General features: G+C 41.2%; 1 protein-coding gene and 1 long non-coding RNA gene across 2 annotated transcripts in view; one reads left to right on the top strand and one right to left on the bottom strand.

The window, feature by feature from the left end:
• Positions 1-6508, bottom strand: part of PRKAR2A (protein kinase cAMP-dependent type II regulatory subunit alpha) — a 53220-nt gene extending 46712 nt beyond the window's left edge. Inside the window, exon 1 of the mRNA XM_003642006.6 lies at positions 6075-6508. Coding sequence (XP_003642054.1) covers positions 6075-6327 — 253 coding nt within the window. The 5' untranslated portion in view covers positions 6328-6508. The remainder of the gene's footprint in view (positions 1-6074) is intronic.
• LOC121106599 lies at positions 5988-16803 on the top strand. Its single transcript, XR_005839193.2, has 2 exons — positions 5988-7049; positions 7820-16803. It is a non-coding gene; the product is annotated as an uncharacterized LOC121106599 (long non-coding RNA).
• Positions 16804-17459: the final 656 nt, after the last annotated feature.

Here is a 17459-nt window from a genome sequence, read left to right as displayed (position 1 = left end):
CACAGTGCAGATGCATTTAACATGGAACTGATGGCCCCCCAGAAAAGAAAAGAAACCTAAACCTATGCAGTTCAAAGGAAGTTGTGGAGTACCAAAAGCACCACACAATTGTTACGTGCTGTGAGGTGGTGATAGAGACAGCCATGGGTCACAAGGATGCAAGTGCAGTAGTGTATGCAAGGCAAGCTACAAGAGGAACCCAAAGAAACGTTAGAGATACAATAAGGAACTAATTGAGGAACAAATAAGGTTGCTAGGGTTCTATTTGCTATTGTCTCCTCCTTTTTTCATAAAAAAAATTACAGCCATTCATGAATTTGAACACATTACTAAAGCCAGTGAGAAACATTCACAGATCATCTTGGCTATGGTTCCAGTCTTCATTTGAATAATGAGTAACTGCTCTTTGTTAAACATTAATGTCTTTTAATGACTGGTTTGTGAATAATTTGAAGTGAGATTGTTCTCCGTTGTCTTCTCTTCCCCACAATCCCCATTGTACTATTTTACATAAAAGGGTACAACTAAATTTCCGTATTAGTAAGAGGGGAAGATTGGACTCCACAACACCAAGAATTGTCTCACCACCCTAATATGGCTTTTTTAAATGAGGAAAAAAAACAGCACAGTTAACAAGAAGTTACTATCAAGTATGATACCTCATACTGTAATACGTTCCATTCCTGAGCCTAATTTTAGAACCAATTAGAAGAATCAAACAAGTTTCATACAATTTTCCTCATAGTAAACGTCCTCAACAAGGAAACAGAAGCTTTCAAGAATCCAGCAATTATTCAGAGCGACAGTCATCCACTCGCTTCATATTAACCACGCTCTTTCCAGAGACAAGCACAGAGTACTCAGTTCCTATTTGTCCAAAGTAACAGCAGGATACTACAAGAGCAGAAACTGAGCCTAGAATTCAATTCCTCTACACAGCTATAACAAGTACCAAGAGGTCTTTCAGGAAATACCAAGGGGAAAAAAAAGCATTGCTTACCCTCATTGCTCACATTTTAGGATGTAAAGATCACTCAAGGAAAGCAGTATCAGTACGTCGAGGCACTGAGAGCAAGCTAGAATAAGAGGATATCTTTCTCAATAGATTCTAACAACTTTCTAAGAGATGTTATAGCAATAATGGTGGTGACGTCAGAATTGAGACGTAACACTACAAATACATGATGCTAAAATTGCAAGGAACTTCTCTTTTAAAACTGAAGCATAAGTTCCTCCTTACGAATGAAAATTAATACACATTTAGCAGTATTCAGCCATGACTGCAAATTTTATGCAGCTCATATTTAAAGCTCTGCTTCTCAGCAAGCAACCCGAATCCTTTCACTTTGTACTTCCAGCTCTCTCACTTTCTCAGGTAAGAAAGACATACTACATCTTATTGTAATTAATTTTCTATCTATATTGAAGATTATTGATGAGATCCTTCTATGGGGCTCCTGAGATACTAATGGTGACTTCCTTAGAACTACATCACCCAGGTAAGAAAAAAAAAAGCACTAGTCTAATCTTGTAATAGAATAAGTACTATCTAAGAACAAACGCTGAAAAGCAAGTCTTCTGTAATAAGCTAACAAAGAATCAAAATGAAGAAAATCCATAAAGCTTTGCATATTTTGGCCAAGTAACTAAAGAAAAAATGAAATCAGTATTCTTTAATACTTAGTTTATCTTCAAAGTTACTCTGTGTGAACAAGATAAATAGAGGGAGTGAAGTTCCATTAGTACTAACAGTAGTTGCTCTATTTAATCCTACTGATTTAAGTCAGTTAGAACTGGCTCTGCAAAAGCAAAGCCATGTCCAAGGGCAGCAGCTGCACAATGGCAGTCTTTCACTTGGTACTTTCTGTTCAACAAGTCCCAGACACTGGGCTGCCAGGACCTGACAAAAATTAGAACACATAAATGTTTCTTTTGAAACACTGTCAACAGGAATTCATTGCTAATGCTTTGCTTTATATTTGATTTAATGTTATTGATGGAGACCGAAGAATAAATAAAACAGTAAGGTTACTTCTACACCTTCAGACTGCTAGACTTGCTTACACATATGCACTTTTAAAACACCTTATGAAGAAAGAACATGTATTTATTTATATATTCAACTCAATGGCTTAACAGTTAGATCACAATCTAAACCTTCTTTCTTCCAGCTCTGTGAAGTTCTAGACTAGCCAATTACAAACACAACAACTGGATCAACACCAGTTGGTCAAATTTCAAGGGGAGAAGGGAAGACGTAGTGCTAGTAAGTACCAAAGTGTCCCCTGAACTCCCTAGACTTTTAATAGAGTAGCTATTCTATGGAAGTAATTTGCATCATTCAATGCCATAATACTGTAAGATGTTCTGCAAAGGAAGGCTCTTTTAACGTTAAGGACAAAGAACACAGAGCGAGGACAATGTTGCTGTGCTTTATGTTCAGTAAATTAACAACTATAGAGGAAGGAGGTGGAAGGATTGTGAAAAACCTAAAACCTTTTCACTGTACAGGTGACTGTAGCTCACAGGAACACCTGCAATAACCCACCAAAACAAATGAGATCTGGAAAGTTGAACACTACTCTTCAAAAGTGCCACTATTGCCCCTATTCAATCCTTTCAATTTCTCAATCTATTTCCTTGTTTGTTTGTTGGAAAATAGCATATTATGGCTAACTAATAACTCAGATAGGTGCTAGAACAACCACAAAGAATGCATATAATACAGTAATTCCCTAGGAATCCCACAGGAGACACCAGCCAAGATCATTATAAGAAAGCAAACGATGCTCACAAATAAGAAGAGTAGTAAGTAATCTGAAACTGTTTAAAATTAAATTAGGCATTTCTGTTGGCAATTAAAAAGATGAAGATTTCAAAGATGGACTGAACTCTAATTCAGCATCACTTCCAAGATCCAGTGATACAAAAGAGCCACTCCTGTGCTTCCTTCTGCTCACATATCCTACTGATATTATAAAGGTGACATTTGGCAAATTCTTTAATATTATTTGAGAAGTCCAGTGCAGGCCTCATCAGTATCTTTTGACCTGCTCATTCAGAGTCACATGCACCATTTTTCTACATAACAACAGAGCATACAAAAAAGTGACTGTTTTACCATATATACATAAACACTCATATTTGAGATTTGAGTGTTTATATATATACACACACACACACACAGACATATATAAAAGGTAATGCTCAGCTATATGATATATATAAATGATAAGATATATATATATGATACATACCTGAGCGTTACCTTTTGCTGAGGAAGCAGCTGAAAAGCACACTCCAATGTTATGGTGATACATGTGGAAGGAAAAAAAAGGTACTCGCACTAAAATAACTGCCATTAATTAACATCTGTGTTGTTCAGGTTACAGTCACAGAATACCCTGAGTTGGAAGGGACTCTCCAAGGCTCACTGAGTCCAATTCCTAGACTTCTCAATATTTTAGGTCTACTGATAGTTTTGCCTAAGATCTCCAGGAATAAATACAGTGTTGTTTGTGTAATTAATTAAAATAAATCAACAAAAACAAGCAGACAAAATGGAAGGTTACTGGTACAACACCTTGCCTTAGCCAACAGGAAGGAGAGTCGCCTCACTTCCCTCAGGTTCGTTACTCACAACGGAAGGTTTCCCAAAGCCACGGTTAAGTTTCCAACAGCAGAAAGAACACTTCTGGGGCTTCCACTTCACAGCCTTAGGACAGCCATTTAGGGACTCCCTGTTACAAGTACCATGGTCAAGGACACTTTCTGAGAATCCTTGGCAGTGTCCTCGGCCTGATTTCTGAAGCTCACTTTGCATCTTCTCCCATTTCTATTGACTTCTCCGTTCTGCGGTTACACCAAACACAAAGGCTCTCAGGAAAGCTTTGTATGCGTCAACTCTGCCACAGCCCCACAAATACTTCTGGAGGATGTGTTTTTTTCCTCCACTATCACTATTTTTCCACACATTCCTTACGCTCCTCTGTGCTTAACAGCCACATCCTAATGCCCTCTTACTCACATATTCAAGGACTCACATCAGAGATGAAACTGAAAAAAAAAATCACCTCCAAAATTTATGTTTAAGTGCCTTAGACAATGGAGGTCTCTTCTGTAGTCTAGTTAGTGTCACTGGCTCCACTGATGGAATGCCATGATGTCAGGAAGGGAACCACTGATATCCCTACAGCTACAAAGACATTTGCCACGTGGTTTACAGACTGAGCCCAGAGTTTACTCTTATTTTAAGTTATTTCTTCCTTTTGTTACCATCTGCACTCAAAACACATGGGGCTATAAGTACCTTATCTGCTACATTCTCCAACTCTAAGCATGCAAACACAGAAAGATACACAAATTTCATGAGGTCAGAAACAGAAACAAGATAACCACATTATTTGTGCAGACCTCTTTCATACGCCCAACAAACACAGCTAGGTTAGTCATTCATACAAGGTTAAATTTCCTTAACATATTTAACAAAAACCAATCTCATTGTTGTGTTTAAAAATATCCAAGGAAGCAATTTTATAATATCTGTTTGACTTATCTTTGCAACTCAGTGGTACATAGAAAGAGCTGACCTATGAAAACAAAGTGAAATTAATTAAAACCTGCCCTAACATGTCCATGATGGAAAAATGCACAGTATTAGAGCCTGTCCAGCGGGATTATCTGAGACTTCCTCCAGTTATGTGTTTTCTCTATCTTTAGAGATTATCTGTCTGATGTTGAGCAGTCAATACGCACGCAGATCTCCCACAGTAATGTAGAAGTATTATCCTATCCCGTAAAATTAATGAAGGACAGGGATATCAGAACCCTTAACTTTCAGTGTTTTCCAGTTATTAAATCTTCTTTGGCAACATTCATAACAGAAACCTGAAAAAACACACAGCCATGGTTGACTGCCCCACACACTGTTAAAACAATGTAAGAATCGTTTCCCTGACTGCACAGAGGGACTCTCACCTGCCACCAAGTACAACACGGGACTACTCCCCCCCTGGGTCACTGAAGCTGTAAGCAAGGAACAGAGCGTTTTTTCAGATAAGAAGCAAGACAGCAGCAGTGACAGTGCTGCCTGCCTCCAGGGCTCTGACCAGCACAAGTGACACTGAGCAGTCTTGTTCATTTTTATCTCTGAGACAGAAAGAGGATGAGCAGAAATGTGAAGCAAAGGAACCACTTTTCTACTAGACAGCCTCACCACATAGAGCTGTACTTGAACAACTGTAAAATTTTGGTGGCACAAGGTTTTTCATCTGAAAACATTTAACCTAAGAGAACTTTCTGGACTGCAGCTGTCAGCATTCAGCAGGAAAACTTCACACTTAATTCTCAAGAGATATTTCAAACCCTGAAATGAGACAAGCTGATCAGAAAAACAGAGCTGTACTCAGTGGCATTAAGAAAGCCATCACCAAGAAGGCAGCACAGAAAGCTTTACTCCCATGATAGGTCAAGGGCATAAGACCTCCAAATGAGAGGACTGACAGTTAGGGGAACGCACGCCTTTCTCACCTTTCCCTCTCCCCTTTGTCGACCTTCTTTAATAAAGAGAATATTCTGAGCTTTCAGTAATCACGGGTCCAAAACTCTACGTGTGCCTACAAGTGCCATTCATAAAAATTTAAAGCAACTTTTCGCGCTGAAGCTGAAATAGAGTCCAAAGTATAAGCGCCGTGTGCTGCACAAGGCAGCGCGCCGTGACAGCGGCATAGGAGGCGTTTCATTGTGCAGACCGGGGAAGCGCCTCAGAGAGCCACAGTACAAAAGGAGCGGGTTTCCATTCTCGCTATTCAGCGGCGCCTTGAGAAGTTACCCACCCAGCCCACCCCCAGCAGAACGCTTCCCCGCGCCGGTTCGAGACAGAAACGCCAGGATGGGTGCAGAGGAGACTGCACAACAACACATGATCTCCCCCATCACATGCTTGGCAGCGCGCTCCATTCACCCGGGCGCGCCGCTCCCCCGCAGGCGCAGTGCCGCCGGACACCGCGGGGCGCTGAGGGGCGGCCGCGTCCCGCCCTCCCCCCTCAGGGCCGGATCCCCTCGGCGCTACTCACGCTCGAAGTCGGAGTCGGACTCCTCGTCGCCGCGCTCGGGCTCCTCCTCGCCGTTGGACTCGGTCTGCATGGGCTCCCCGTCGAAGCTGATCACCCTCCGGCCGTCGCCGGTCGCCTCCTGCTCGCGGGCATCCCGCAGCCGGGTGAAGTAGTCTGCGGCGAAGCCCACCAGGTCGGCCGGCCGGTGCCGCAGCACCTCCACCGTGTAGCCCTGCAGCAGTTCGGTGAGGCCCGGCGGAATCTCGATGCTCATGGTGCCGGCGGGACCGAGGAGGAGGCCGCCGCCGCCTCCTCTCCTCCTCCCCGCCCCGCGGGCGGCTGTAACGGTGGCGGGCTCGGGCCTCCCTCCGCAGGCGCTGACTGACTCCCACCGCTCCGCTCGCGCGAGCCGCGCCGAGGGAGGTGAGGGGGGGAGGACGGGACGGGAGCTGCCTGACTGCGCAGGCGCGGGAGCGGGCGCGGAGCCAACCGCCGCGCACGCGCCGAGCGGGAAGGCGCGTGCGTCACCCTGAGGCGAGGCCGGAGCGGGCACGAGGGCGCGCGGGGATAGCAGTGCGCATGCGCGGCGGGCTCTGAGGGAGAGGCGGGAGGTTCCCGCCCGGTCCCGTTCCGTGTGCCCGGTGAGGCGGCCCAGCCTGGGGCCGCCGGTCCGTGCATCAGCTGCCGCGGTGGTACTGATACCGAGAGATGTTTGTCCAGATGTTCTACCTCATGGGAAAACTGATCTGGTCCTGTTCCCCAGCAAAAAGGGCTGAAAAGCTAAACAGCAGCCTGGAGCGTGGAGGTTCGAAGTGTTTTTGAGTGACGCTTGCAAATCTGACTTTTAAACTACCTTTAGAACAAAATGACTCCTTTTGTGTGGTAAAAGAGTAAGCATAAACTGTGGAACTGTGGAAACTCCTGCTTCTCATCACCCAGGATGCTGAGTACATAGCAGCGTATAGCAGAAGGGCAGGCAGTCACCGCTTCTTTCAGGTTAGTGACCCCATACACCAACTGCACCTCGTTCTGCTGACCTGCGGGGTCTGTGATCACAGGGGTGCCGCAGGAAGGGAGAAAGGGGGCTGTCAGGGAAACAGATCACGTGGGGTTGGAAGGGACCTTAAAGATCCCTGGTTCCAACCCCGTGCTGTGGGCTGGTTACCACACCTTGGTTGGAAGTGCATTGAGGCCCTCTGGTTTCCCAGCAGAATTAAGGCCCTCGTACAACCAGTAAGCTCAAGGAAAGTGGGTGAGTCTTTGTGCCCTTTGGTTAAACGTGTAACATCATCACCTACTGAATACAGAGCTCCTGAGAGCATGAAAGATGTAGGGTTTTGGAAACACCTAATTTATCCCTTACATATATGAGCTTTGGAGATGCTTATTCCTGTGTTGGTGCTAAATGTGTTTTATTCTGATTTTCTCTTGTATTTGTACAAAACATACTATGTGGTGCTGCTGTTTGGTAATGTGCCCAGAGGAAGGCAATTGGGTGCGTGGCATGGAGCCCTTCGGGCCTGATGTTACTGGAAAGCTGGTCCTGGAAGAAAATAGGCCTGTGCAAACATGAGGGGGATGATAGGGATGCTGGCTCAGTGACGCCACTGCATGTTGTTAATGTAAATATTTTTATTTTATTCTTCCTTTGTTTCAACAATAAAAGGGCAGGAATTGACTTGTACGCAAAATACAAATTTCACTTAGAAGCCCAAAATTGTCTGAGGCTATTTATTGTGATTTGGTTTTGTTTGCTTACGTGCCAGAAGGTTCCCCTGCTTATCTGGATGGTTTTACCACAAACCCATGCAAAGATTTTCTCTTCATCACTGTTGCACAAAGGGCACAACTGAGGATCCAAGACCACCACCACTCAGTGCTTCTTCTGACTCGATTTTCAGTGAGGAAGGTCAATTGGAGATCTTATGGCTCTTATTACAGCACCCAGCCTCTGTTAAAAGGTTTTCTTTGTGATATGTCTTCTGTGTTTTTCTGCCAGAAAGATTACCTCATGTATCCGTATAAAATGAATGAATTAAAAACAAGCACAGGAGGTGGATTTATCACACTGGTTTATCTGAAGGTTTAGTGTGAAGCTGCTTCTCCTAAAATCTATTGTGGTTTTTTTACAGCAGCCACAGCAGTTATGTCCCTTTTCAAGAAAAACAATTAATTCTTTTTTTCCATTTGTCACTGCTACCATATTATTTCTCTGACGGTCTCAAACAATACAGCAGCACATTTCATCTGCTCAGAGTATAGGAAATTTTAAAAATACTGTAAAAAAATGAATGAATGCTGTAAGAAATAAAAAAACATTGGCGAGTGAGGAAGAAAGAATGTGTAATTCTAAGGGAATACAATTATTTTTCCTTCCCACACTCTTGCACAAAAGGCATCACATGACAGTTCCCTGCTTTTGGCATTAGTCAGCTGCTGTATTAGCTTCTAACATTTGTTGATAATTTTCTCTCATTTGTGCCTGTGTATATAAATCTGGTTATTTACATGAAAAAATGTGCTGCCAGTAAATATTGTTATGTCCCTGAAGAGCTACATTGTGTTAGCCTTCTGATATTTATACGTCCACATACAACTAATCAGCTTCAGTGGAACGTAAACAGTAGATGTCTGTTAGCCTCCTTCTGAAGGTCAGTGGACAAAATAAAAAGCATCAAGGTCACCTGAAGCAGTTTCAAGCTGTTTTATGCCATAGTTTATCCTATTTCTCTATATACTTTTTTTTTTTCTTTTGGTGAGGATCTGAACTGATGGCACTTACAGGCAAGAGATTTGTTTGTGAACAAGTTAATTGTGATGCTGCCTGCTGTGCATACATATAGTTCATATTAAGCTTTCTTTCACCCTAAATTTGCATTCCTTGTTTTAATCATTACTGTAATAAGCATCTGCATAAAAAGAATGCTAGAAAAGAAATTAGGAAATGTACTTGCAATCATAGTATGATCCTCTTTATAATAACATCTTTAATTCGTGTAGCATGACCAATGCAATTCCTGTCCACTGGCCTTGTAGTTTATTCAGCTCTTAGTATGCAATGAGAAAGAATTCTGTAATTAATGAAGCTGATCCCCACAGTATTCCTACCAAAAATATATGTGTATATTTAGAATCATATTTAATACTGCTACTTTGTTGGTATCTGAGAACTAGCCAACTTGGGATATTCTGATTCTGTGATTCTATCCCTATATTTATACTGTATCAATGCTGCTAAATTTCGAGGTCTCTTCCTTTCAATTACCTGTCCTACCTGGTCTTACGTGGCTTTGATGCATGCAGGGGTACCGTGGTGGAGCTTCAGTGCTTGTCATTACCGACAGGAGCAGCGAAGTTGAGAGTGTAAAAACAAAGTCTCTGTAATTCTGCACTGGGGAAATGATCAAATTAACCCCCCAGACTGGCTCTCGAAAAGTAAAATAAATCCCTTTATGACAAGTAATAATTTACTCCTCTCAAACCTTTCACCACTAAGCAGAACTCAGACACTACATAAACATATGTACATCTTGGATTAATTATACATGCCTTCAAATTCCCCTACAAGTAATTCAGCACAAGGATAATGCAAGAACACACTAAATATTCTGATGGTTGACATTAGAAAATGTAACCTCTTGTTCAAGGGAAGCTGGATTTATTACCATGAGTGTAGCTTTTGCATGTTGTAGGTGACACACTAGGAAATTCTTTCAGACTGGGTATGTGCCAAAGCAGTCCTGAGCAAAAGCTGTATTAGGGCCTTATATAAAGTGAAGTCCTGTCCTTAGCCTGCTGAACTGTGGAGTTCATTGTCATGGGATGCTTTTGACAGAAAAAGTGATGGGGAATAGGGCCAGCACTGGCTTTGAAATTCAGTGGTTAGTTTGATTTCCAGTTATTTGTTAGTTTTAGGTGGAAGGAAGGATCATCTATAGTTATCCATCTGCCAGACCAGTCATCTCTGACTAACCGTTATTGGGACTGGTTGTTAGGTCTGCAGTACCTTTGGTCTGACCCACTTCAAGCTCCATGAATTACTCTAGTCAGAATTCAGAGCATCTAAATACCGTAGGTGCCATTTTCGTGCTTTGTCCTATACCACTGCTATTCGTAAGCAAGTCCTAGAAGAACTTACTAGCTGGTACGTATATAATCATCTCTCTTTAATAAGTTTTAAATCACTCTTCCCAATTACCAAATGCCTGTGAGTACAAGTGTTGCAAGATTTCCTGAGTAATGCTTCTCTGTCTGTTTTATTGGCTACTTTGTGATTTTGTAAACCTTGAGCTCATCTTTCTTCAGTCTTCTCCAAATTAAGGCATCAAAGTCCTGCTGGTCTCTCCTCCAAAATCAGCCTGCTTCATCCCCGTGATCACATTAAATACCTTTTCTCTGTATCTGCTCAAATTTTACTGTCCTTTTCATGCTCACACTCTGGTCTTCACATCTCAAAATCTGGACTCACAAATGCTTTTCATAGCAGAAAAATGGTGCCTTTTTATCCTCTCTAATACATTTCATTGTTTTTATTGTTTGGGGTGTTTTTTTTTCTGGGGGGGGGGGGCGGCTGCTACATCATAATATATTGAAGGTACCCCTAATTTTAGGCATAAAAAAATAAAATTCCCTCTTATTCAGTATGTTTCTCAAGTGGTTTATCATCATATTAAAAAAAAATGTACATGTAGTTTTGCATTTAAAATTTTATATGTTTAATATTCAAACTGTGGTTGGTTGTTGTTTTTTTTTTAAGTGCTCTACCTACTGCTTTCTCCTGTCACTGTCAATGAGTGTATACGTTATTTGTGCATAATGTACACAATGCTTCTGAGCTGTCATTTTAGCACAGGATCTAATGCTAACAGAAGAGCAATCCTGGACTTAGCTACCAGGATGCAGAGATCCTTCAAAACAATGCACAAGAAAAACCAGCTTCTCCTGCATGTTTGGTTTTGTTCTTAGGAAAGTACTAAACCTAAGAAAGCAGAGCTTTGGTTCTCTTAATGAGCCAGCTTGCTTCAAGATTCAATATACATTTTTTCTTGTTGGCTTCTAAAGTGAGTAGAATGAGTACTGTGTAGTCGAATAAATGAGACAAAACTGTCTATCACTGGAACCAAGGCAGGAGAAAAGAAAAAAAAAAATCAGCCTTTGGAATAAGTGTATATAAATATTTGTTTCAGCTAAAATATATTACTTTGCTACTAACTTTAATCAAACAAACATGTTTTGGATCATTCTTGGGGAGATGTTTTGCTGCGTTCATTGATAGCTCTCAAAGGGCCAAGGTAGGAGAAGCATCTGTCTAAGTTTGCAGATTTTCATTGACATAACTTGGTTTCTGTGCACTGGTAACATTGATTCTGGTGGTAACAATTACATTTTTTTCACGTAGTAGAAAAAAAATAGTTTCAAAATACCTGATTTTGTAAAACATTTGGCCCTGACATTACCTTAATGTAGAAAGAAACGTCTCTGAATGTTGATTATGTCATCCATAAGACTTAAAATGCCAGATGTATGAATCTAGATAAAAGTACTCTCTGTGACATAAGACGTGAGCCAACCATGTTGTAGCAGTTGTGAAATTGGTGATTTCCATATCAGGAGCTGTAAGCAACTGTACTCCGATCTGTAAACAGCAAACATGGAAATAAGAACGTAGCTAATCATTTGGGTCTCCTGAATGCAAAGAGAAAACTGTACCCACTTTGGTTGTACTTTAGTTCCTGTTCCTAGCAATGAAAACATTACATGCAGAACTCTCCAGTGAAGTTGGTATAAATTCTGTGCAGAGGGAGATAGTGGAAATAGCAGTCAGTCACAAGGTAGCCCTAACCCTGCTTCAATGATTATGCAGTGTTAGCATACACAGACATTGCTACTGAATAGAAGTAGAACATTTGTAGATTGTTTTAGGAGAAGACAGCTGATCAACTGGCCTGTATTTTGTTCCAAAACTGAATCTTGTCAGCAAACCTGACTCTAGCAGTTTTGTTGGGATTCAGGACTGTGTCCCTACAAAAGAGCTCTACAATTGGTTTCATCCTTGAGCCTTTGCTTACCAACCTGGAATTGTCTTTTTACCCATACTTGTCCCATCCTTCGGCTTCTCACATTTCTACCTTGCACAGTTCATATTACCAGCATTTCCATGATGCAATCCAGGTATGCCATACCTGGCAGCAGAGTACTTCAGACAGCTTTCTGTCTGTGGCTGTTTTCATATCATCCATTGTCACTTTTGTCCAGTGAATGTGATTAACCATTTCTCTGCTACACAGATACCTTTGCATTTTCACATTTATCATCTTCCTACACTACTTTCTTGCTAATTGCCATTCCTAAAACTTCATCTGCCAGGTAGACTCCAAATGCATAGTCTATCCCTTGCCCCTTCTGCTTAGCTGCTCTTAGTGGCAGGTTGAGCCTTGGGTATCTTTCCCCCTTCCTTCAGCACGTGATCCCTTCTCCAGTTAGGAGTCACAATGCCTCTGCTCTTTGGCCTCATTTCATGTTGTCTGTAAGAGGAAAGCAATTAACAAATTTCACTGTTTCTCCTGTTTTGTGCCCACAGATCTGCACCATGCATACAATTGCAGTACATGAAGATGTTATAGTATTATGTTGCACAGTATGTGTAGGGTGCATTTTATCAGTCCTTCCAGCTCAGTACAGCATATTGACTAATTCCATGCATTAAAATTGCTGTATTAAATGCAAGTTACAACAGTAATAAATGAGGCTTTATCCACCAGATCCCCAGCATTTTATATTTTACTCTGAAAATCCTTTTACAAGCCCTATTACACGTTAGCACTTATTTTAATTAAACTCATAGCACAGCATGCAGGTTAGTTAACCAGTGCTCCAGAGCTCCATTCAGTTTTAGAGTAAATTAGGAAGCACTTCCAATTGCGTTTATCTGTCGTTCTTCACACACTGTGCTTGAGCATACATTATAAAAATGGTAATAGAGGATTATACGTCTCCAGGGAAAATAATGGGAATCGCATTCTCTCAAACATCTCTCTTCTAGGCTGTTTTTTTTTTTTTCTCCAATTTAGTTTAGATTCTTGAGTTTTAAAAATGTATTTGATGTTTAACTGCACTTTCGTTGTCTGCATTAAAGGAGCAGGTGACCTCAGCTTCCAAGCCAGAGGACTATAAAGCTGCCTCACTATGTTAAACCCCTTATTGTGAATCTCAGCAAAAAAACTGATTGGTTTATAGGGCTGAAAATGCTTGCTGCTTCAATGATTGGAGCCAGATCCTGCCTGTAGCAGAAGCTAATTTGACGGGTGTTGCTTGTAGAATGCCTCTCCTGCATCTTTTTCTAATTTTCATTCCCACGGCTTTCAGCCCCAAAGTGTTGTATTTGAAAAAGATGAAAAGAAGAATTTGGTTTTAGGGAATGCAGTGACACAGTCCTTTGTTAAATCTGGTTTGACGTGTCTCTGCATTGACATCTAGCGTCCATGCAGAAAGATCTTTAGATTACTCACAGCCATATTGGCAATATTTATCTCTAAACTTGTAAAGATTTCTCCATGTGTAGCTATTAAGACTATTAACAATACCAGGTCAACCAGGAGGTGCTACCAATGGGGAAAACACAAGAATCCTCCTACAGTTAACGTTTTGTGTTATGCAGTGACATCCATATATTTTTGTGTTCCACATTTCTCCAGAAACCCATAGAAATACGACCCTTTTTAAAGTTATCCTGTGGACACCTGCAAAATATTGTTAGTCTGTTATCTTCTCTTAGAGCATACAGCAATTGTGAACCAGTATTCAATACAGGTTTCATGAAGTATTGTAGTTCTGTAATTAGATATTACTCTTTCATTAAGCAAGAGTTTTTTTCAAGGATGGAAGGCTCTGTTAAGCCCTCTCTTCATTAAACTCCATCATATCCTTAAAAGCTGTTTAACAAAGAGCTCTTCTTATCTACTGTTACCTTTGCAATAACAACTTATTTTGCTATTTATCCAGAACGTGGTAAAAATTCAAAGCTGCTACAAAAGAATTTGCTGTTTTGCTTATGCAAAATGTTGAATGGTGGCAGCAAGCAATTAGTTGTGCTGTTGCTATACACTTTGCCTCAAAAGCAACTCCACCTTCATAATATTTCCTACTCTTCAGTCAGCATCAGGTGCTTACACTGGGATAGCACACACAAGCATTACACTAGAATCCTAGAGCCACCATGTCAGATCCTAGACCAATATGGAAAAGCCATTCCCTATTCTGGAAACTCCCTGTAGGTTCATATTTTAAGTATTTCCATTGTCAGGATCCATTTTCAAAGAAAGTTATTTGAATTATATTACTTCACAAAATCTTAAAAAGTAACATTTGATACATTATCTCTTCAATCATGAGAAAAAAATCCATCCTATTAAGAACTTGCTATCAAAATTTGTAACATGCAGGTATAGGCATTAGCTGCAGATTTATTTGGCAGACTTGTAAGGAGGATCATTGACTTTTACTTTCAAGGCACCAGAGGACTAAAATCTGCAAGAGCCTTGGACTTGCACTGCCATTTTATAATGATATCAGATTGAGTTGGTAGCTAGGATTTCTTATACGTATCTATGTTATGTTGATCTTGTAAGTGATAAAGTTGCAACACCATCTTTCTCACCCCAAGACTGGCTTACAATACAGTTACAAATCTTACCCTCTGAGCAGGGAAATGCTTTCCATTTCTCAGCAGCAAGCCCTCTAGCAGCTTGAGTGCCCTGACAAGCTGTGATAGGAAGGTCTTCCCGTCTTTTAACCAACAGAACTTAGTGGTTAATTTGTCTTTATTGACAGTCTGAAGTATAGCAGGTGACAGCCATTAACACTGCTTCCAAATCATTAAGAGTAGAGCGGCAGCCTTATTAGAGCCAGCTGGATTTGGAAAGAAATGATCTATCAAGGAAAGTGATCTGGAAATTTCAGTTAACTAAAAAAGAAGAAACCTCTTTCTGTAGTGTTGCAGCTTCAGGAAAAAAAGTAGGACAAGTCCAAGGTGTGCAGTGGGTACAGCTCCTGGCCAAGACTGACTGGGTGGCTCTAAGGGACTTGTGGGCTCTATTATTTCATGGCTGTTTTTGTGTTTAGCCCTCTGGCCAGCCTTGTCGTGGTATCTCTTAAGCTCTAGAAGAGCTCCCTCTTGGTTTGGTGATACCTGGCACAACAGGAAATTTCTGATGTACAAATAATGAAGTTTGCCTTGCAGAGATGGAAACTTTTGATGAAATAGAGCTAGAACAGCCTTTAACCTTTTCTGTGAAGGTCAGAGGAGGGTGATAAAATATTTCCCACACTTTCTGGAAAAGTACTTTTTATCAGTTTCTGGGGATCTGTGTCAAATATTTACTCTCTTCTTCCTTTCAGTGTTATATTAACTTAATTACTTGTTACATTAGCTCAACAATCAGTGAATCTGTACTAAAATTACCCGCCGAATCAATAGGTCCAGAAGAAGACTGACAGCATCATTAAAATGTATCCTGCTTAGAGTATTCATAATTTACCTATATGTGATCATGAGCAGTAAAGGAATGTGGTAATGATTTCATTCAGAGCTGTCAGGGTACTGACAAAGTCTTTAATCTGAAAGTGCTTTATAATGAGAATTACAAATACGCATTTGTATCTATCCTTGTTATGATCCATCAGCCAACTTCCCAGCCCTGGCACTCAGTGCTTCCAGCAAGGCCAAATTCTGGCTCTGTGCTGTCTGTGGAAGACAGCAGTGGATGCAGCTGGAAGCATCACGTTGCTGCAGCAACGCATCACCCCCCCAGGGACCACGTTGCCTCGGCGACACCAGGTGGGCAGATGCTGCTAGATCAAATTGTCTCAAGGCGGCTACCCCCAAAAATTGGGCAGCCTTGGCCTTTAGGGGAGAAGGGTCAGTGAGCAGGAGTGGGTGGCCCCTCTGTGGGACTGTTCACAGCCTGATTTTGAATGAGGAGGGTGACCGGTGTGCATTTCCTTGCAGATGGTGAGACAGGGCTACTGCCAAAAGGAGCTTACTGTTTAATGTGTTAAGATAAGACAGCGGGAAGGACAATGTCAGCAGGAGGGGATTAGCTGAAGGGAGCAAGTGCTGAGGCCATCGTTCTTGGTTTATATAATCAGGACCTGCAAATGTATTGCAACATCAGAAATAATTGGAGAGCAATGTCTCTTGTTACACTATGCATCTATGAACGGAGGTAATCATGTACATTCATTATAGAATAGTCTAGTATTGCATTACGGTGGATAAACATGGCAAAGTGTCTTGTAGGCAGAGGATTAAGTATCAATTTACAAAGGCAAATACCTCTGTTAAGATTGTTAGACATAAAACCTCCCACCCAGGTGACTGTAGGCAGTCCAGCAGTCCAACCCAACTGGTAGGAAAATGATGACAGGTTTCCAAGAACCCAGAGGTCCTTTATCACAACTGTGATCAGCACCAGAATTCATTCTGTTGGATTTCACTGCAGCCACCTGTGTAACTGCTAATAACAGAAAAGGGTTCAAAGTCTGATGCGTAGACATCAGTTATCCATGGCATTTGAAGAGCAATTTGAAAAACAAGATGGTAAAGGACAGAAGAATTTGCACAGAACGACAGGTAATTTCCTTATCACTTATGTTTTCTTGTAGGAATCTTTTCTCCCTTCACATTGTTGGATTGAGAAGCCTCTTGCCTACTGTAATTAGCTCTTGAATAAACAGCATATTTTGAACACAAGCCTCTGTGTCCTGTTTTTGTGTGTTAGCTATAATTAGGGTTTGATTTGTTTGATTGGTTGTTCTTTTAAGCCTTGCACTGATTCTTGCAGAAGAGCATAGCTTGCTTTAAGGGGTCTAGTGTTTCTTTTAGCTTCTAGAAACATCATTATATGCTGTAACATAATATCTCAGCTATATTAACTTACGTGTTTAAAAGTAAACTTCCTGTATTTATCATTGTAGCCTTCCTGCTTGATGTAGCCTTGTATTTCTGATATTTAGCTTTAACCTCTGCACCCCTCTTGGTACATTTTCTGCAATACATTATCTGTCTTTATTCTAACAATGAAAACTATGCTTAATTGTGTTTACAAAGGCTTCCTGAACTGTGAGAAGAGCTTCTCAGTGAGCGTGGTTTTGCATCATTTAGCCTTGAAAGGGTGCAGTTTTCCCTGACCTCTTGCTGTTTTTTCTCAGTGACTCTGGTAATTGCCTCAGCAGCTTTGGGATTCACATTTTCCTTTCTCATACAGGAAAGATCCAACCTTTACTTACCCCCTCCCAGCTGAATCACAGTCCCCTCTTTTGTGAGCCTTCTCTGGCTCAGCCATACCAGCTTTTTAGCTTCTGTAAATGCAAACTTGTTTCTCTCTTGTCCAAAATAAACTCTGCCAC

This window comes from Gallus gallus, chromosome 12 (genome assembly GCF_016699485.2).
Source record: "Gallus gallus isolate bGalGal1 chromosome 12, bGalGal1.mat.broiler.GRCg7b, whole genome shotgun sequence".
In the NCBI taxonomy this organism is placed as follows: Eukaryota; Metazoa; Chordata; class Aves; order Galliformes; family Phasianidae; genus Gallus; species Gallus gallus.
The sequence above is the reverse complement of the archived record's forward strand: the minus strand, read 5'-3'. Positions and strand labels throughout refer to the sequence as shown.